This window comes from Alligator mississippiensis, chromosome 5 (genome assembly GCF_030867095.1).
Source record: "Alligator mississippiensis isolate rAllMis1 chromosome 5, rAllMis1, whole genome shotgun sequence".
NCBI classification, from domain to species: domain Eukaryota; kingdom Metazoa; phylum Chordata; order Crocodylia; family Alligatoridae; genus Alligator; species Alligator mississippiensis.
In genome coordinates, this window is record NC_081828.1 from 49,643,216 (window position 1) to 49,662,499 (window position 19,284).

The 19,284-nt window shown below is 45.3% G+C and overlaps 2 protein-coding genes across 7 annotated transcripts in view; one reads left to right on the plus strand and one right to left on the minus strand.

Annotated features, from left to right (window-relative positions):
• Window positions 1-19,284, plus strand: part of PAPPA2 (pappalysin 2) — a 188,553-nt gene that overhangs the window by 142,691 nt on the left and 26,578 nt on the right. Inside the window, exons 18-20 of the mRNA XM_019500187.2 lie at window positions 1,809-1,941; window positions 4,833-4,942; window positions 10,136-10,207. Of these exons, the coding sequence (XP_019355732.2) occupies window positions 1,809-1,941; window positions 4,833-4,942; window positions 10,136-10,207 (315 nt within the window). The remainder of the gene's footprint in view (window positions 1-1,808; window positions 1,942-4,832; window positions 4,943-10,135; window positions 10,208-19,284) is intronic.
• Window positions 18,223-19,284, minus strand: part of ASTN1 (astrotactin 1) — a 260,656-nt gene continuing 259,594 nt past the window's right edge. For 5 of the 6 annotated variants that reach the window (XM_059728333.1, XM_059728331.1, XM_059728336.1 and 2 more), the window contains one exon: window positions 18,223-18,344. In XM_059728333.1, the coding sequence (XP_059584316.1) occupies window positions 18,310-18,344 (35 nt within the window). In that variant the 3' untranslated portion in view covers window positions 18,223-18,309. The remainder of the gene's footprint in view (window positions 18,345-19,284) is intronic. The other variant, XR_009462441.1, reaches the window with a different exon arrangement.

The following is a 19,284-nucleotide window of genomic DNA, read 5'->3' on the forward strand; positions in this document are numbered from 1 at the left end:
ACTGGGATCTTGCGGTGGTGACAGCATGGTCTGAAACTGGGGCAGAGGCAGTGGATCACGACTCTGCCCCAGCTCACCACTGCAAGATCCCAGCCCCGGCTGTGGAGCCCCTCCCCGGCCAGTCACGTACCCTGCCAGTGCTGCTGGGGCTGGTCTCCATGGAAACCCTGGCCCTGCGATGTCACTGCACTGCTGCTGCTGGGGTCTCCATGGAACCTAGCTGCAGTGACATGGGCAGGGGCTGCTGGGAAATGGAGTCTGGCCACCACCTGGGTCTACCTTTTGCCCACCCCTGGATTAGGGGCTTAAAACGGGTGCAAGAGAAATGTGATTGCAAATCTTCCATGAATACTTGTTTGCCATGCCTTCTGATGATGTTCTTGCAAAGGAAAGGCTTGCCTGCTGAACTGTTCCTGAATAAAGAGGTACAAAGCTGTTTGCTGACCCTTCATTAGAAGGCCTGGTCACCTGCAGGCTGTCCCCTGATTCCTGGCTGCAAACCTATCAGCTGGGATGGGGATATATGGGCTCTGAACCAGCTGCCTCAGTGGACCAGCCACCAGCCCTGTGACACAACAATGCTGGTATTGCTTTGCAAAGCACAGTGCAGACTCTATCCCGTCTGCTATGGTCATCTACGTTTCAGAACATTCTCGTTCTGATCTGTAAATACCTCAATTGGGCTTTCTTTCTCCCAATTAAAGGAAGCTTTGTATATGTTGTAGATGGTGCTGTGAGGGTGCAGATACTAATAAAAGAGATCAAACCCATCACTTAGGAGGCAGCTATGAGTTGCATATGAGGCTCAGCTCACCTCCCTTAAAGGACCAGACTAACCACAGCAGTTATTCCCCCTGTAATATTTCTGTAAGAAACTATGATACAACCTCATTATAACAAACTGCATCTTTTAGCATTCCCAATGGTAGAAAGTGATTGTCTCATGATAATGATGCAGCAGTTTGCAGAGGCAGAACGTGGTAGTTCTGCTCCCTCATAAGTCACAGTGCTCAGGATAGTAGTGGCTGCCATGCTGCCAGCAGTGACTTGGAAGCCAGTCAGCAGATGCAGCAGCTGCTATTTGGCACCTTGCTCCTTCTTTAAGTGGGTACCTAGGGCTGCTGCCCTAGTTGCCCTCCCTCTTAGTTATGCTACTGACAAAATTGACTAACCCTGTTAGAATGAACACACTCTTTTAATGAACTTTACTCCTGGTCCCATGGGTTTGTTAAGATTAAGTTGTACTGTAATTGGCACTGTCAACAGCTCTGTTTGTCTTTAAATAGATAATAAGTAGCTAAAAGGCTAGAAGCAGCTCGAGATTCCCCTTTGTGTGTGCTCAGGGAGCATCTGCTAATGTTTTAGCACAGCTGGCCGAAGCCCTGTTTGAGTCGGGTCATAACTGCACATACTTTCTGAGAATAGGCTTGCCCGGGAGTGGGGTTGCTTATTGTCAGGTTACCACTGGGACATCATGCACAAGGGCTATTGCAACCATCTCATTAAAACACATTAAACAAATTTGCTTTGCTGTCAAAAGATTGGATGGCCCACTTCAGGTTGACTTAGGGCTACATGCTTTCCTTGAAGTCCATTGGGAATGTTGCCTTTGATTTCAGTGGGAAAAGGGTAATTCTAAACTTCTTTCTGAAACTGTTGCAAACAGGAGTTTTACCATTATTTATGTAAACTAGACAATGGACATGGGTATGTTATTTGTGTAAAAAAAACCCTGCAAATTCAAAGACAGCCCTGTGCACTGACTGAATTTAACAGTAATGTGGAATCCAGTCTCTTGGATATTTTAGGTTCCCATCCTGTGCACCAAAGAAGGCTTATGGACAGAGGAATTCAAACTGTGTGAGAATCTGCAAGGGAATTGTCCGCCACCCCCAGAGCTGAATTTTGTGGAGTACAAGTGTGAACAAGGGTATGGAATTGGTAAGGACAAAAAAAGCACATTGATTTCTGATTAAATCCCCTTTTTCTTGGAACAGGCTGCTTATTGAATCAACCAGGTCTACTGCTATCCCTGAGGACTAGCTGGAAGGCCATGATGACTCTCCTGCAGTAATGATAAAATTTATGACCAAATTCTGTTTTCTTTCTAGTCTTCTTCCTGAACATAAAGCCAATGGGGCTGCTTATTCATTTGCATAACATCTGGTCATGTTAGTAGCAGAGTTTTAAAGCTAATGGCTTAATTGTAAGGATCTGTCTTTCCCCCAAGAAAGGGGAATATCTCAATGAATATGGCAAACGTAGTTCTTTGTCATAGCTTTCAAGTCTTTGCCATTGTTTCTCTTACAGATGGTTGTGACAGTGATGATGGTAATGCCTAGAGGGGACTGCATGAGTTATAGCCCCATGTAACTGGGTGGTTTTGCTCTGCCAGGGTCCATGCAAACTGTTTCTTTGGTGTAGGCCTGCTTGGATTTATCTCTTTCCTGTTTTAGAGGAACACTATGACACTCAGTCAGAGTTGCCACATTTTCCTTGGCTTTGTGGCTTAATTGAATGTTAAAGCAAAACCCACATAATTTCAAAGCAAACACATAAATCACCCAACTTTTGATTAAAACTGGGCCCAGGCTTGTACAAAAGCATGGTAAGTTTTGCTAGACTTCTGATGAAGTGAGCATGAATTTGAGATTTTGATGAAACCCATGTATTTTCCCATGGTTTGGGGGTTCAGCTGGAACATTTTGTTCAGTTGTAATGTGGCTATATTTCTTGCTATATTCATTTTAAGAAATAGAAAGAGCAGCACTTGAAGCACACTGAGTTATTATCCTAATAGAGGAAAATATTAGAGGTAGCACCGTTATCAGATAGGGCATTGCACTGCTGTTCAGAAGACTTGGCTTTTATTCCCAGATCTGCCACTGACTTCCTGAGTGACCTCAGGCATGTTCCTTTTTCTTTCTGTGTCTCTGTTTCCCCTTTCCTCCCACCCCCAGCCTTTCTCTGTCCTGCCAGTTTAGATTATAGGCACTCGTTATGTACAGTTCCCAGTACAATGGAGCTGTGAGCTCATCAGGGCTTTATATGTTACTGTAATAATCATACTTTTGTTGTGATGAGCTGCTACAGTCACTCTCTAAACCACTCCTAATCCATCCTGGCAAATAAACTCAGATGTACTAGTATCTTCCTACAAAATGATTACCAACCTCAGAAATACTGTACAAATGGGACAAGCCCTCACAGAGTTCCTTTGATATGAAATGGAGAGTCACCACTGGCCTTGGTTGTATAATAGCGACTTGTATGTGTTACTGAGGGAGACTGAGGCATGTATTAATGAGTAGGTGCATTAGGTAAATGGGCATTCTCCGCGGCATTCCCCAAACCAGCACCAGCTGCCTCATGAATCCCAAAGCAAAGCAGTAGGCAATGTCAGTAGGTACACTGCGTGAATGGTTCATTGCCTGAAAATCATGGCTCGGTCTGGACCTTTTACCTGTTCAAACCTCTCCTCGCCAGAGATATCTATGAAGCAGAGATCATAGCTTTTCTGTATTATTCTAAATACTTTACTTTAGCCTTTAGCTTGTAGGAGCCTGAACTCATTATGCTGACATACAAAAGTCAGTCAATGTGTATAGTCTGCCTGCATTTTGAAACCCTGATTTAATGCCTAATTAATTCTGAAGAATGTAGTACTGTGCTGTTCTCTTAGGAGGCTGGAAGACAAAAACTGTAGGCACATCTCTTGTTCGAGGGTTTTCAAGCAAAGATTTGCATTGCCAGGTGCTGATTGGCTGGGAAATTTTTGAGACAGCTCAAAAGTTAGAAGCTATGCACTCAATTCCATATGTTGTATTCTCTTGGCATCAGATCTGGTTCCCTCGAAGTCCACAGAAGTTAGGATGGTGGCTTGGCTTGATTGGAAAGACAATGCAGGAAGCATAGTGTAATTGCTTTGGGTGCTGACTTGGAGGAGGGCCCAGAACAGTAACCACCCTGCTGCAGCCTTTTGTGCTGCTGCTCCCCAGGGTTCAGGGTTCTGCTTAATACACAGGAGAGCCCTGTATTGATGGCTGTCTCTCATGCCCAGCTAGGCTGCCTTTGAGGAGAAGGTAGAGTTATCTGTGTACAGCAGTCACTTTGATGCTTTCCAGTTGCTTCCTTTTCTTGTAGACTTTGTTTCCTCTGACTTTCCAGTTCACAGAGGGGGGCAGCATAGGAATTGGCTGTGTCACTTATTTTGGAAGGGGCTTCTAGCCCAGACTTCACAACTGGCAAAAAGAGGGTCTTCCCTAGGCTTGCATCCATCACAGTTCAGCACCTAGCTCTTAGTACCAGACTGAGGGTGTTCAACATAGCAGCTGGGGCTGCACAGATAGGGGCTGTGGCCTGCCCCCCTCCCCTCCTCAGCTGTGAGCTCCCCCAGTCCTGCATTGGTGGGGGCTCTCCTCTCACTGATGCACTATATGTCCAGGTGGATGAGCTGCTACACTGCACCATGCTCGACGGTGTTCTGCCCCCTCACCTCCTTGGCTGCAGGCTGCCCCACTCCACTGCACCATGGACTCCCCTGACAAGGTGGGCTGCACTGAGCATGCTGCCCTGCATTGCCCTATCCTCTGGGCAGGGGCAGGAAGCAAAAGCCAGAAAAAGGAGGGGGGACCTGCAGGCCCCAGCTCTAGCAGCAGCTAGGAGGAGCCCTGTGGACACAGATTAACCCTTCACAGGCTGCACATGGACTGCTAGTTAGACAGACCTGCATTAGACCATGAGTTCCCTGCAAAAGAAACTGCTGTGGAGAGACTGGGCATCAGTGCAATACTCTGAGTGTGCCCCCAAACCTTTTGTCTCCTCTGCAACAGGTGCTGTGTGTACACCATCCTGTATAATCCCCCCCAGCGACCCAGTAATCCTGCCCGAAAATGTTACTGCTGACACTATGGACTACCGACTGGAACCTCCCAAAATCCAGGTAAAGAGAAGGGGGCGTTCTTCTGCCACTTGAAGGGCATTGTTTTGAGTCCATTGAGCTTGGATGCCTGAGCTGCTTTTCAGCACATGCTGGAGATTAAGGGAACAGCTATATTGCTTCTTCCAGCCCAGGCCCCATATGGTGCTAGAGTAAGGAGATGGAAGATCCAGAATGAGAGAGACTGGAGGAGAGTGTTTGCTAGAGAGTCTTCAAGGATCTGCTAAAAGGGCTGTCCTCTCTGGAGACATGCTACTTATTCCCATGCTGGCAGCCCATGAGCATCAAGTGAACAGGCACCTCTGGCCAAAGAGCAGAGTTTCCAGCAGGCTTGGCTTTTAGTGGGAGTTGCCAGGGCCTCGGCCTTTTGGAAAATCAGACTCACTTATTTCAGTGCCTAGTAACTAGAGTTAGGGGCTTTCCCCGAAGCACCTGTTTTTGAAGATTCTGCCTACAGCGTATTATCATTGGAACTGGAAGCACCACCTATAGTTAAGACCCAGCATGAGACTAAATAGAAGGTGAGAAGGAGGCTGAGATGAGAAGCTGATGGGGCTGACACAGGAATAGGTTCTGGGTAGAAGGAGGACACTGATAGGATCCGACCTGAGGGGATAGTGGCAAAAGGGCCTGTGGCCATTAGAGCACCCTACCCTTCAGAGCCTGCAGTAACACCCAAGTCTCAGCAGTCCTCTTCTCTCAGGAAATGCCTGTGAATTTCACTCCCCACCATGCCCTCAGTGAGCTTCACACGGGGAAGGACAACCTGATACTGCTGTTAGTCTGGTCTGTCTCCTGGTTCCTCAACCTGATGTGCAAACTGAAACGACACGATTCATCTTCTGGCATCATATACACAACACCGTGGGTCAGCAGCACAGTTGGAACTTGTAGGACTCCCTCACAGACCTCTGCTCTTTGAGCTACAGTGATTAGCACTACAGAAGAGCCATGAGGAATCCCATCTCCAGAGCAGAGGTTTGAACACTGCACAGTAAATAAGACCATGTAGAGGAAAAGATTAAATAAGTGAGTGGTGTCCATGTGTTATAACTGAATGAGGCAGGGGTCCTGGAGAAAAACACAGTGGGCAATCATGCCATTAAAGCCTGGATGCTAATGGGTATGCACAAAGGAGCCCAAAAAGGCTGCCTGGGCAGCCTGGATTCTGGCATTTCTTGACTTTGGGGTGCTTGTTTCTACAACTTTAATAGTATTCTTGTAATATCTATTTAACTATGACTAATATAATGTACAGCACAAATATAAACAGGAGGCCACATAGCTTGGTGACTGCTTTAGCATCCTTGAGGTGCTAGAAAAATCCAGGATGGATTTTCAATAGCATATCAGGGATTTAAGAGCATGAGTTCTACTGATTTTCAATAGGCCTTTTAATCCTAAAGGCCCTGGGTGCTTTTGAAAAATCCCTTCCATCAACCATTATTGTGAGTGTTCACATAAAAGGGGACAAATATGTTACCATCCATGTCCCGCCCCAACTCAGTAGTACTGCAGATGAAACTTCAACCAGGAGTTTTAGGCAAAGACATGGCAGAGCACGCTCACCTGTTTGACAGCTCCAGCTTCTGGGATCCCGAGCACTTTATTTTCAGCTCATGGCCATGAAGTATAGAGCCTCCTCCTCCCCAGCCCTAGCTCACTTTCCAGCTGAACCGCTCAAATAGCTCAAATATTTTGGATTAACTTTGTGTTTCTCCAAAAGCGGCTCCATCAGGGGTAATATTTCTTAAAATAAAAATGAAATGCACTGAAGGGGGTGGAAATAAAGCAAACAATATTATTAGGAGCCAGTGTTCCCATCCAACTGCCTTCCTTGCCTCCTGGGAACCCACAGGAGGCCCAGGGTTACCAGAACTTCATGCCTGTGGATACTACTGTGCGTCAGTTTGAATCAGACCCACTACAAATTATTGGCCTGGGAAGGGCCCAGTATGGGGGTGGGGGGAGGTCCATGGCATATGGGATCATTAATTGGGCCTTGGACAGAGGCCTCAAATTTGAGGGATCGTATCGCTTGGCCTCTGTGGGATGTTAGCTTTTGGCTTTCTGTCTGCTAGAGCCATGGCCTCTCAAGCAGGGGAGGCATTTTGCGGGGGAGAGGAGAGCAGAGGTGGGAGGAGCGGGGGAGGGTGTTATTTTAAGAAAACAGAATTCCCCTTGCCAGGAGCTGTCACTGGAACGTATTGTTTTATTCCCTTCCTCAGCCTCTGTTTCTTTCTTGCTCTCTACTGGTGCACAGACATATGCGTCTTTCTTCTCTCTCAGCATGGTTTGCTCCCTCAAGCCATGCTATTTGGGTTTGCAATCACATCCATGTCTGTAGGTCTTCCTGAAAGGTAGCTGCGGGGAGGGAAAAGGGGGTCAGACTGGAGCAAAGAATGGGCCTCCCTGGTCCCATTCACCTGGAGTGAGGTGGGTGAAATAGTGGACTCAAGTGGAGTTAAGTTTCAGTTTTCTCTCCTCCACTGACTCATTATAGGGCCTGAGTGACTCACTTTATCTCCTTGCTCTAATTCCTTGACCAGTAATATGGGGAGGCTAAACTGACACCCATCTGATGTGTCAGGAGGATCGTGTAGTCAGTGTCTGTATGCGACTTTGGACTAGGGAAGTGTTCAACATAGCCGTTAGGTGAAATTAATTTAGTGGGATGTGTCTGCCTTAACCCAGCATAATGTGTCCCTGTCCCAGCTGTGGTAGCCTCTGGTCAGGAGTTCGGGCATGCTGGCTTGGAGGTGATGACTTAGCAACAAATTCACTCCTGGTGTCTGGAGAGGTTCGAACTGGGGGTGAGAATAGAGAAGAGAAAAGTCAGGAGATGAATATGAAAAGAAGCAAAATGTCAAGGCATTCGAAGCGGGGCTGGTTAAACAAAGGCCCCCTTTGCAAATACATTTATGCTGTGATTACCATGGTAATTGTGGTATAAATAACAAGGGAGCTACACATACTACATGCCTTAAATTTAATGTGTGGCCAGGCCGACAGTGAGTTGATTGTCAGTTTGGGTTGGTGGCACTGAGATCTTGAGCTAGCCTCAGGACAGTCCCTGACAGACCAGCCATCAGCTGATTGTCACCTCTGGCCAGGGACCTCACTCAGGTCTCAAATGACCCTTACGTGGTCCCTGCTGGGCCAACAATCGCCTGATTGTCTCCCCAGCAGGAGCTGCACTAGGGATGGTTCCAGACCCCGATGTGATCCCCAGCCCAAGCCCAAGCCCAAGCCCCAAATCAGCTGATTGTCAGTCGCAGCCCTGGATCTGTGGGCACCCAGCTTTCAACATGCTGGGTGCCCATCTGGCACGTAGGATGTGATTAGGGTCTGAGCTCTCATTCCAACAGTCTTGCCTCCTGCCATGCATGTACAGCATGGCAAGAGAGGCACTTGTTGGGATTGGAAATCAGATTTGATGGCACATTTAAGTGAACTTTGCCAGAGGCCTGAGTGACTCATTTTGTTTCAGAGGTGGAGGGGAGGGGTTTGAGAATGACAAGGGGTCGAAAAGACAGCAGTGGGACCAGGAGTGCTGTGCAGCGGCTCTGTGAGCACTCTCACTCATGTACCTTTATGCTGCTACATTGGTAAAAACTGCATCACATCAAGCAGGTGAAAGCCCAGCACAGAGATTTGTGCAGACTGTGGTACCTCTTCACAGAAGCCAAGCAAATCACTCAGTTGTCGAAACATCCTATTTCAGGGGCCACTGGGTTTCCCAGCTATCCAAATGTGACCATTCCCTGCCAGTGGGAGTTCTTAGCTGGCTGAATATCCAGATCCTTGGCTAATCTGATCAATGAACCCACTGAGCAGTTCAAGACTCTCCATTCATCTTTGTATCTGAAAGAATGCATTTTTCACAGAGGAACTGCTGTCATGTCACCTTGCTCTTCCATTCTCCCTGGCAGAGTGACTGGGGAGGGAAGGGAGGTCTGCAACCGATTACATCATTTTTAAAAAAAATACATGATTAAACAATAACTTCTCTGCTGTGTCATTACTCCTTGCATGTGGGGCACCTAGGATGCTTTCACAATTCAGCCATCGGTTTCTACTACTACAGGTTTCAAAGTCTGCTTTAATTTTACGTTGAGGAAATTGTGTGTGGTGTTTTTCCCCTCAAAAGAATCATGTGGAGCCCTAACAGTCAGCTTTTCAGAGTTAGCATGATTTGAGTATTCAGTTCAGAAGCCTTTCACATTTCACTGTAGTATCCATTTGGTCTTAACCACTCACTTTGTAATTCATCAGTAGCAGAGGTAACTGTATTTGTGTGTGTGTGCATGTGTGTGTGACTGAGCCTGACTCTGCACCATTGGAGCCAGTGATTTCTTTGATATGAACACCAGTGAAAACTGGATTGGGGCATTAGTACTCATTAAAAATAAGAGGCTATTAAGTAATAGGAAGAACCAAGCAATGGATGATTAAGCAAATGCAGGGCCCCTGCTTTCAATAGACTTGGGTGTCTTTGCAAAATCACAGCCTTCAGTGGTGGGTAGAGCCAGGCTAGCCACTCTGCAACAGACCCCTGTTTAGCTCTGCTGGCTCACCTCACTATCAATGTGCAGTTCTCTTACAGTTTCAGCTCTGGAGCCCTGACAAGCACTGCCATATCACTTTGTCCCATTTCTGAGGAGCCTCTCATGAACAGAGAACACAAATTCTGCAATCAGCCATGTGGTGCTTTTGTGACGTGCTGACAGCTGCTTGGGAACCTGAGGTTTCCAGCCGCATTTCCTGCGGCGGAGTTGAAATGAGAGTGAAAAGCCAGTGTATTGAGCCAGTGCATCACTTGGCTTCATCATCCTTCTGTCATTTATAGTTCCCCTTTATTCTTTGCTAATTTTTGTCACATTGTTTTAAGGTGCCAAATCTCAGTCCCTGTTCATTTCAAACACAGGAGCACTGTGCTTGAAGGACAGTTCCCATCCAGACCTCCTCTGCTGGAAGGATTTTGGCTGGGGAACAGAGCTCAGTGGGGCACCAATTCTTGGGAGGAAAATCCTTGGGGATTATGCAACAAATGCACCAAAATCTATTGCAGAATTTAAATGAACATGGCACTGAGATTGCAGAGGTATAATGGTATAATGGTCCTAATACCCTTGTAGGGAACCCTACTTTCGTGACTCACCTGACAGTTTTCTTTTTCTTTCTTTTTCCCTCTAGAATATTGTGTGCACTGGCAGGTTGCGATGGTATCCAGACCCAACAGTCATTCACTGCATCCAGTCATGCGAGGTAAGCCCCCTTCATCAACAGACTGCAGGTTGTAGGAGCATTTCTAGCTGAGTTGCCGGGATTTCAGAGGCAATTCATCAAGAAGGTAGGGCTAGATAGCTGTTTCAGAGTCTGATTATGCCAGGGTAGGGTTTTCTGGCTTAGCAGAGACGCCACAACGAACGAAGGAAAAATCTATACCAGTTGGGTAGTGTGGCGATGACAAGTTTGATTTCAGAGCACCCTACCCTGCCAAGTAGTGGATGAAGCTCAAAAGGTTCAGAGACTGTATAATAAGTGTACCCAACATTTAAGAAAAATGGGAATCATCTGAACATTAGTCAAACTCTCCAGATGTCGCATGATTCCATGTGTGATTTCTAGCAAATTGGCCCAGACTAGCCATAGGAAGTGTGAAATGAGAAATAATCAGAGCACAGGTCCATGCCACAGAGTTCTGGGAAAGATTTGGACGTCCTCAAAGCATGAAGGTGTTTGGATCCAAAGCCCATGTTGGAATTTATTCATTTTTTAAAAGTTACACTCTGGGAGAAGTCTCCTGTCAGCTCTTTTATTGTACCATCTGTCCCCTTTTATCTCTGATATCCTCAATATCCAGTAGGACAAACTGGGCCGGAATTTAATTCTGCAGTGCACACTGAGAAGCTTGTGAATGAGCATGAAAGGGTGGAAACCAGCAAGTGATGAACTTAGACATGTAGATATGGATACTCACTCACTCTTTAAATGTCTATGAGCAGAGAGTTCCAGAGACAAGGGGCTGAGTGACTGAATCATTAACTGACTGGTAAAGTGCAAGTAGGTACTAAAATGACAAGTAGCCCCATGAGCATGCAGCACACTATCTCACGGGAATTAGCGCAGGTTTAAGTGCAACCTTACATTATCTAGAGCACCATACAACATTATAAAATACTGTTTTTGACATTGCCTGGTGTCTCTGGCCAGGACTAGTCTGATGATTAATAAAATTACAAGATGATGCTTTGCCGTAGAATGGGTCCAAGACCGCCAAACATATTTTAACTGAATTGCTTTGCCTGCATTTGCTCTCCTTTGGGACTGGCTGTTTCAGAATATTCTAGCAAATAGTGTAAGTGATAGCAATAATCCAGGAAAATAAATTCCAAATCCAAAATATGAATATTTGTTTAACCAGAAACTCCAGAGTAATGCTTAAAAAGGCCAGGGCCAGAAACAGGCCCATGTGATCCATGTACCTAATCAAAACTCGTCAAATTCCCATTATCAGATACTCATAACAAACTGTTCCTGAATAATATCATGACTAAGAATTTTTTGCAGAAAGTATTTAGCCCTTTATTTTGAATTATGACCAGAGATGAGAAAATTATAAACATTTTGGAGACAATTGGCAAATGAAAGAGTCTGCCTTTGTCAAATACAATATTCATTTTTAGGAATGTTTGAAAAAAAATTGAAAATTGAGAACTCCAATGATTATTTTATGCTGATATTTTAAACTTTCTCCAGAGGAAAATAAACAACGTTGTGAAGTTTTGCCAAAAAAAAAAGTGTTTTGACCACCTTTTTCATTGCAAATTATTTTCTCAACCCTAGTTCTATTCACAATACTATTCACAGTATTTGAGTCACAGTTTAACACTCAAGGGCACTGTGTTATGAGGCAGTGAAATACAAAAAAACTAAATTAAAGTTGGTCTAATTAGTAATGATAGTTGCAGGAAGGGAATCTGCTTTGGCAGGAAATGATAGATTTCTCATGAAAAAATCCAGGTTTACTTAGCAGGGGGAAAAAGCTTCAAACCTGATAATTTTTCACATCTCAAATAAGAACTCAAATATTTTAATCAATAATCTTTATTTTATTTGTTTGTTTGTTTTTGTGAAATCCTATTTTTTCAGTGGAAAAGCTTTTTGCTGAAAAAATGTTCAAGCTCCATTAAGGGGATTGCAAGCAGGACTATTATTTATCTCTTAAATAATAGGGACTGACACCTCTAGGGTTAGGCTGAGCTTGTAACAGTGTTTTTGCTGTCTTATGGCTGTTGCGTGGTGTGTTATAAATATCCAGCTCTTACATGGCATGTTTCATCCAGAAACTTCAAACTGTCATTATTCTCATTTTACAGGCAGGGAAGCTAAGGCACAGAGACTTGCCCAACATCATCTCACAGGCCAGTGTCAAAGCCAGAAGTAGAACCCAGGGTTCCTGAGTGCTGGGCTAGGGCCCTGCCCTCTAGCCCACGAGATCAAGTTCTGAGCTTGATGGTTCCAGTTCCCACCTGAGTGACACCTGCTAATTCCAGCTGGCAGTTTTAGCACAGCCATGAAGGCTTGTGTCAGGGATGAGGCATTGTAAGGGAGAAGTCTGGCATGAGGGAAGCTGGTATGATTCAGGTTTGTGAATAAATAGAAGACTTGAATCTCTTGGGATGCTAGCCTGGCACAGATCAGCACAAGCAGGACATTCAATGAAATCGGAATCATAGAGAAGTAGGACTGGAAGGGACCTAGAGGTCATCTAGTCCAACCCCCTGCCTGAGGCAGGATCATTCCTATCCAAACCATTGTATGCTAATCCATTGTTTAACCTCTTAGCAAAACTATGCAGTCAACCCTGACACGACATAACACCTTCACCTGCTACAGGTAAAGCAGGGGCCATGGCAGCCAACATCCCATGGCTGCAAAAGTTGTTAATGTACCCCTGGGAGACCCCAGGAAGAGAGCCCCCCCTCAAAGAAAGGCAAAACCCCCCACTGTCTATACCAATCTGATCAAAGATTAAATTCCATCCTGACTCCAAAGGTGATAGGTCTGACTGAGCAGAGGGGCAAGAGTGATTCTGCTACTAGAGCTCAAGGAAGTAGTGTACTGGTTAAAAATGGCTTAAATATATATCCAGGGTCACACACATTTTGCTTCATGACTGTTAAATCTCATGACTCAGTATACAGGAGAACTACTAATTGGGTCTCTAGATTTTGGACTTGAAGATCTACAAAGTCCCTTCCGACCCTACTTCTATGATTAGAGACCAGGACAAGACCTAAAGTAAGGTGGGGTGGGACAGATTTTCCCATCTCTACTGTTGTGGGACTCTTACGCCTTCTTCTTATGCAGCTGGTGCTGACCGTTGTCAGAGGCAGGCACATATCCCCTGCGCCATCAAGTCACTCCAGCTCTATTTATAAAACATTGTCATAAGCCCAACTTCCAGTTGTTGGATTTCTTTTGCTTTTTCATCCCTATTTCTCACAGTGAAGTCAGGTAGCACTCCTGTGTCCTTCTCCACCTCACTTGTTTCCAACTGAGAGGCTTCTGTCTTACAGCAGAAGCTTTTGTTGTAAGTACTCCAGTGTATGCTCTTGTAGTTTCTGTTTTCCTGGATCTCAAGGTCAGCCAGTTCTTTGTGGGATACCTTGGTCTGCTCTGTATTGAAAATATTTTTCAACTTTGTCAGCAGCAGATTTCATTAGCACAGTCTGTCTTTTTAATTCAAGGTCGCAGGATTAGCATATTATACAAGATCAGTCCCATGATTGATTTTTGAGGGATACTGCTAGTAACCTTTCTCCAGCCTTTTGCTTCCCCTTTCCAACACCCTTTATCCAGTCTTGACTTACCTTTCCATTCCTCACTAATCCCAGTCTTCTCCAACTTTATTAAGAATTTTTCATGTGGCCACATGTCAAATGCTTTAGTGAGTCCAGATGGATTAGACCCACTGTTTTTTCTTTGTCTAAAAAGCCAGTTATCTTATCAGAGAAAGATATCAGGTTAGTCTGGTATGATCTACTTTTCATAAACCCATATTGCATTTTATCCCATTTTCCATTCAATTGCTTTAATATTTCTTTTCTTCCAAATGTGTTCTGAAGTTTTGTTTGACTACTGAGGTCAAACTAATGGGCCTGTAGTTACCTGCATTGCTGTTTTCTCCTTTCTCTAATATAGTATTACTTCAGTCCAATGGTACCACCTTTAACAGAATCATAGGGTTGAAAGGGACTTCAAGGGTCATCTGATCCAACCCCCCTCAAAAACTATGATTTCTGGACTTGCAGTTTCATGTGCCAGTCCTTTTAAATTTCTGGCATGGAGACTCTCAGGTCCCCTTGCCTTGAATGTACTGTGTTCCTTGAGGTTTGCTCTCGTCTCAGTTGTAGTAATTCCCATTTCCACATCCTCATTTTCATGAACTACCTTGCCTAACTTTTGTTCTTATTGGTGCTTTAGCGGTCATTTAGCTTTTGGGCCATAGCTAGGTTATCTTGAACCTCTCTCCTATCTTCATTGCATTGTGACCCCAGCACTTTTTTCCCTGCTCTTTATTTATATGGTTGAAAAACTCTGTGAAGTTTGTTTCAGTATCCTTTGCAAGATGTAACTTAGTTGGGCCCCAACCACTGGCTGTGCTGGAACCCCTTTTAGCTGCGGTTTCAGTTTCTCCCTGTAAGGGTCACTGTAGGGTGGAGTGCAGGAGTTCTAGCTGAGTGCAGACTCCAAGGTGTCCACCCCCAGATGGAGTAATTTTAGGGAGAGCTAGTTTCCAAATTTTCTGCTGGAGATTTCTAGTCTCTCTGTGATGACACTAGAATAACTCTAACCTGTCTTTATCATGTGGCCGGCACTGGAAGAGACTGACTACTCCATGTCTCCTCCTTTCTCTTCTCATTAATCTTGCTGTTCATCTGACTCTTATCTCACTGTCTCTGCCAAGCTTCCTATCCAGAGAGTGCTGAGGCACATAGTACAATGAGCAAGGGATGAAAAGCATCCTGAGAGCTCATCAGGAATACATGTTAGGACGGTGTGTGCTCTGCCTCTCAAGGGCCAATAGAACATTTAATCCTATGGCATCATTAGAAAGCCAGATGGCAGCAAGGGGGGAGAGAGGGAAGGGAGGAGGTACACTGGAAGGTGCAGGGAGATAAGCTCCTAGTTTGAGTCAGGAGGAGAGATCAGCTTGCTCAGCTGCAGCTTTCCCCACACCTGGCTGGGCATGTAGTGCCCAGCACACATCCCCAAGTCTGCCGCCCTTCCCTGTGCTATCTGCTGCCCAAAGTGGTGCATCCGTAGCAGGAGAAAGAGAAGCTGCCCTGGGAGCAGCCCTGCTAGGAAGCTGTGCATGCTGGCCAGAGTTGGGAATGGGCAGGGCTCAGCCCCACATGGAGTGTCACTGGGGCAGCTGTGGGCTGGATGCAATCAATTGGTAGGCGCACACCTGCGGGCCGCATCCAGTCAGTTGACAGGCTGGATCTGGCTGTGGGCCATATTTTACCCACTCCCGCGCTAGAGGTTTGTACACAGGACCAGGAGTCAGGAATTCCTGGATTCCTATTGTAGTTTTGACACCAACTCACTGTGTGGGCTTGGGTAAGTAAGGTAAGATTTCTGTGCTTTGTTAGTTCACTTGTAAATTGTAGGTAACAAAGTAACAGGCCCCATGTAAAGTTCTATTTGAATACTGTGATCCAAATTCTGTTCTCAGTTACTTGGGCATAACTTCTGTTGAAATCCATGAGGTCGCCTTCACCACTCTGTGCAGAAATCAGCTCACAGTAATGCTGGGTGAATGCTGACTGTATTCTCCTGTTGAAGGCAGTGGAAGTGGTATGCACAGATCTGAGAGCAGTATTCAGCTCTTTACCCTCACTGATGGGGACCCTGGCATTCTCATACAACACAGGCTGTAACAAGGCCAGGAATCAGCCTCTTGTTACAAATGATTCTCACAGCAGGTGTTTGGGATGTTTGTAGCTGTTTCAGTGAGAACTGTGGTCATGGACAGTCACCCACTTAAACTGCTTATGGGAACTGTTCATTCACAGTACGTTCTGTGCCTCCTCATTACATGATTCAGTGACAGCCAGCTGGATGCTCCCATTCACCCTCTTTCATAACACAAGAACAAGGTGATACTCGCAATCTCCAGCCAGCCTGCAGAGTAACCGAGAAAATGTTTAAGAAACCACACACAGAGACTATAATTAACCAGTGGTTTTCACTGCTGTAGGATTATTATTGAGACAAATGCCCCCCACCAAAAGCCTTAAATATTACTGGTAATAATAAGGGACCAGATTCTTATCTGAATTACATCATTAGAGACACAGAATGAATCCTTTGGGAAAATTAGTGTTACTCTGAATTTGCACCAGTGCATCTGCTCTGGCCCCAAGTCAGCAGGTCACCACTAGCAAGGATACAATTAAAAGGGCTATTGATTCTTAGGCCTCTGGAGGGAAGAAATCACTGCCAGCTGGAATCAGGATGATGTACCCCCCACACTCCCTCCTCCCCCAGTGACATAGAGTGGATTTGGCACCTCCCATTAAGACATCTGGTACTCCTGGAGACAGGACACCAGACTTAATGGATAGCAGGCTAGCCCCATGTATCAGTGCCTATGTGTCTCATAAAGTAGCACTTAACAAAGGCATTTTGCCCGCATAAAACTATTCTGGCATGTGCTGACTCACTCCCTCCATGGAGATGTCCAGTAGGAGCTCTGTGTTGCAGCACTGAAGCCGACCCTCTTGTTGCGTTCTTTCTAGGAAAAGGAGGGAACTGGTTCTCTTGCTTGGCTTACTCTTATAGGAGCTTCAAGTCTCAAGTCTTGGGTCTCCCTATGGTTTGGATGCTGCATGTCAAGAGCTCCTTAACACTCCATACTGACTCCTGGGTCTTGGGTCTCTTTGGAAAGAAGCTGTTGTGTCAGGAAATAGCTGTGATAAGTAGTTGGGTGGTCAAATGATCACCAGCCTGACACAGGAAGATGTGGTGTCACCCCTGGCCCATGTTCAAGTTCAGGTAGTTACAATGTAGCTACCGATCTACCACTGACATCAGGGTTTTACTCCCAGGAAGCTTGAATAGCTACTTGGCAAAGGGTTCTGTAAGGCTCTTTTTATCATGTATGGATCTATGATCCTTAGCAGCCTTGCATGAGCGTGAGCAAACAAGAGGTGTGTATACATGTGCCTACATGTATGGAGTGTCTCTGAAGTTAAGAGTGGATACTAGCACTGTTTCAGTCCCTAATTCAATCCATCTGGGCCAACATTCCTCAAATTCTCTATAATCCTGGCCCTGTTTTTATCATTGTCTCTCTCCTGCTTGACTTATACATATTCCAGACACAAACCTTAGGTAGCCAGCCCGTGAGTCATGCTCGCCCTAGAGTAACACGTGGAGACTTGGTTGCTTGCAGCAGCTCTGCAGGGGGACGTGTCTGAATGAAACTCTTTGTGCGCCCCCAGGCTGTGGGATCATCACAGCTGGAGAAGATACCATTATGGAGGCTTTGAGCAGACCATTAATATAAACTGGTAGGAAGCTCTAAGGCCTTCCAGCAGGAGAAGCGGACTCCAACCACTCTCAAGCTCATGGTAGTTGTAATGGGGTTTATTAAGTAATAACAATAATTAAATTTGAATGAATGGTACATGTAGATGTAATTTATCTGGTATTAATACATCATTAATAGATATTCTAGCAAATGCTTAATCATTGCGGCAGTTTGGTCCAGAGATGGTAAGGACATTAGGTTGCTAATAACCTTTGTTCCCTCCCATTGATGCACCTATAACCATCACTAAAACAAAAGCTGATAGCATCTGTTAATCGCTTATTATCCCTTACCTATCTACAAAAGTGCAGTAATTGCAAAATGTCATATTAATACAGTAGCATGTGGAGATACTAGCCAAGTTCAGGGCCTTGTTATGCTTGGCATTGTTTCCAGTAAGGACAGTCCTTGCACCAAAATCTTACAATCCACATCTTAGAAAAGCACTTAAGCAAGAGTTTAACTGTCAGCACATGTTCCAGTCCAGTTAAAGTCAGTGAGGCTGAAGCACATACTGAAAGTTAAGCTTTGCCGAATCAAGGTTTGCATGGAAAAGATGAGTATGGAGGCCTCTGCCATGGAAACTTCTCTCATGAAACAGCATTATCCATGGTTGCCTTCACTTTAGCTTCCTTTCTTTAGACAGGATTGTGTAGAGGGGTGCCAGTGTATTGACTTCAATTGTATGTTGAGCTTTCAGTTTGCATCTGTCTCGCTGTAGATATGAACTTAGCACAAGTGGTGTGGGGACCATGGTTGACTATTACATAGCAGCAAACAGATGTGATGTTAGATGAACTGTGAGGGCAGAAGAGAAAATGCCAGTGGTGACAAATCTTGATCATAGCACAGCTGTATGTAACACAAGGAGTTCTTGCTGCCCTGTGTTGCAATGAGTGTCTGTGCTGTGCTGGGTGGCTCAGACCCATTCCCAGATCAGCGCAATTCACACCCTGAGAAACTTTCAGTATATCTCACGGGAAGACCAGCTGAGGCAATAACATTAGAATGAGTAGTGAAGAATGTATCGTGTCCTTTAATAGGACACAATTGGATTTTGCCTGCAGAGGTTATGAACACTGAGGGAAACTTTTGCTTCCCCATTGTGAAACATATGAGTTGGCACAGGACAGCGAAGAGCACATACATCCACTTGTGCTTGTCAGTACTGCCTTCAAGAACTCTACAGCCATCTGGAACTTCACTGTGACCCCTCCTCAAAAAGCTATGCCTTGATGCTTACAAGCTCACCTGCTACCATATTGGGTCTGTTCTCTCCTCTACCTGCAAGGTCAGGAGTGCTTGTAGCATCCCAGCCCCTTGATATCTGTCCTCCATATGTGGTTACAAATGTGATGGTGACCACTCTAAAACCTATGGCTTGTGTTCTGCTGAAGCAAATGAGAGCAAAACTCTGCAACGTGCTCCCTTGGGATGCTTGCTGGAACCAAGTGGTGGTCTCTCAGAGTTGTTCTGGTGATCAAACATTTCAACCTCCAGCTGTGCCAGGTTACCATTCCTGGCAATGCTATATGACATTCATAGACATTAGACATTAGATTCATAGACATTAGGGACTGGAAGGGACCTCGCAAGATCAAGTCCAGCCCCCAAAGAAAGCGCATCGGCTGGTTTCTGTGTCTGTGGCATTAGCAGCTTGGTGGTGCTTCTTTCAACCTATAAATAGAGACAGAGTGGTCTGAAGGAGCCAGGACCCTGGCTGGAGAGTGTTACTGAT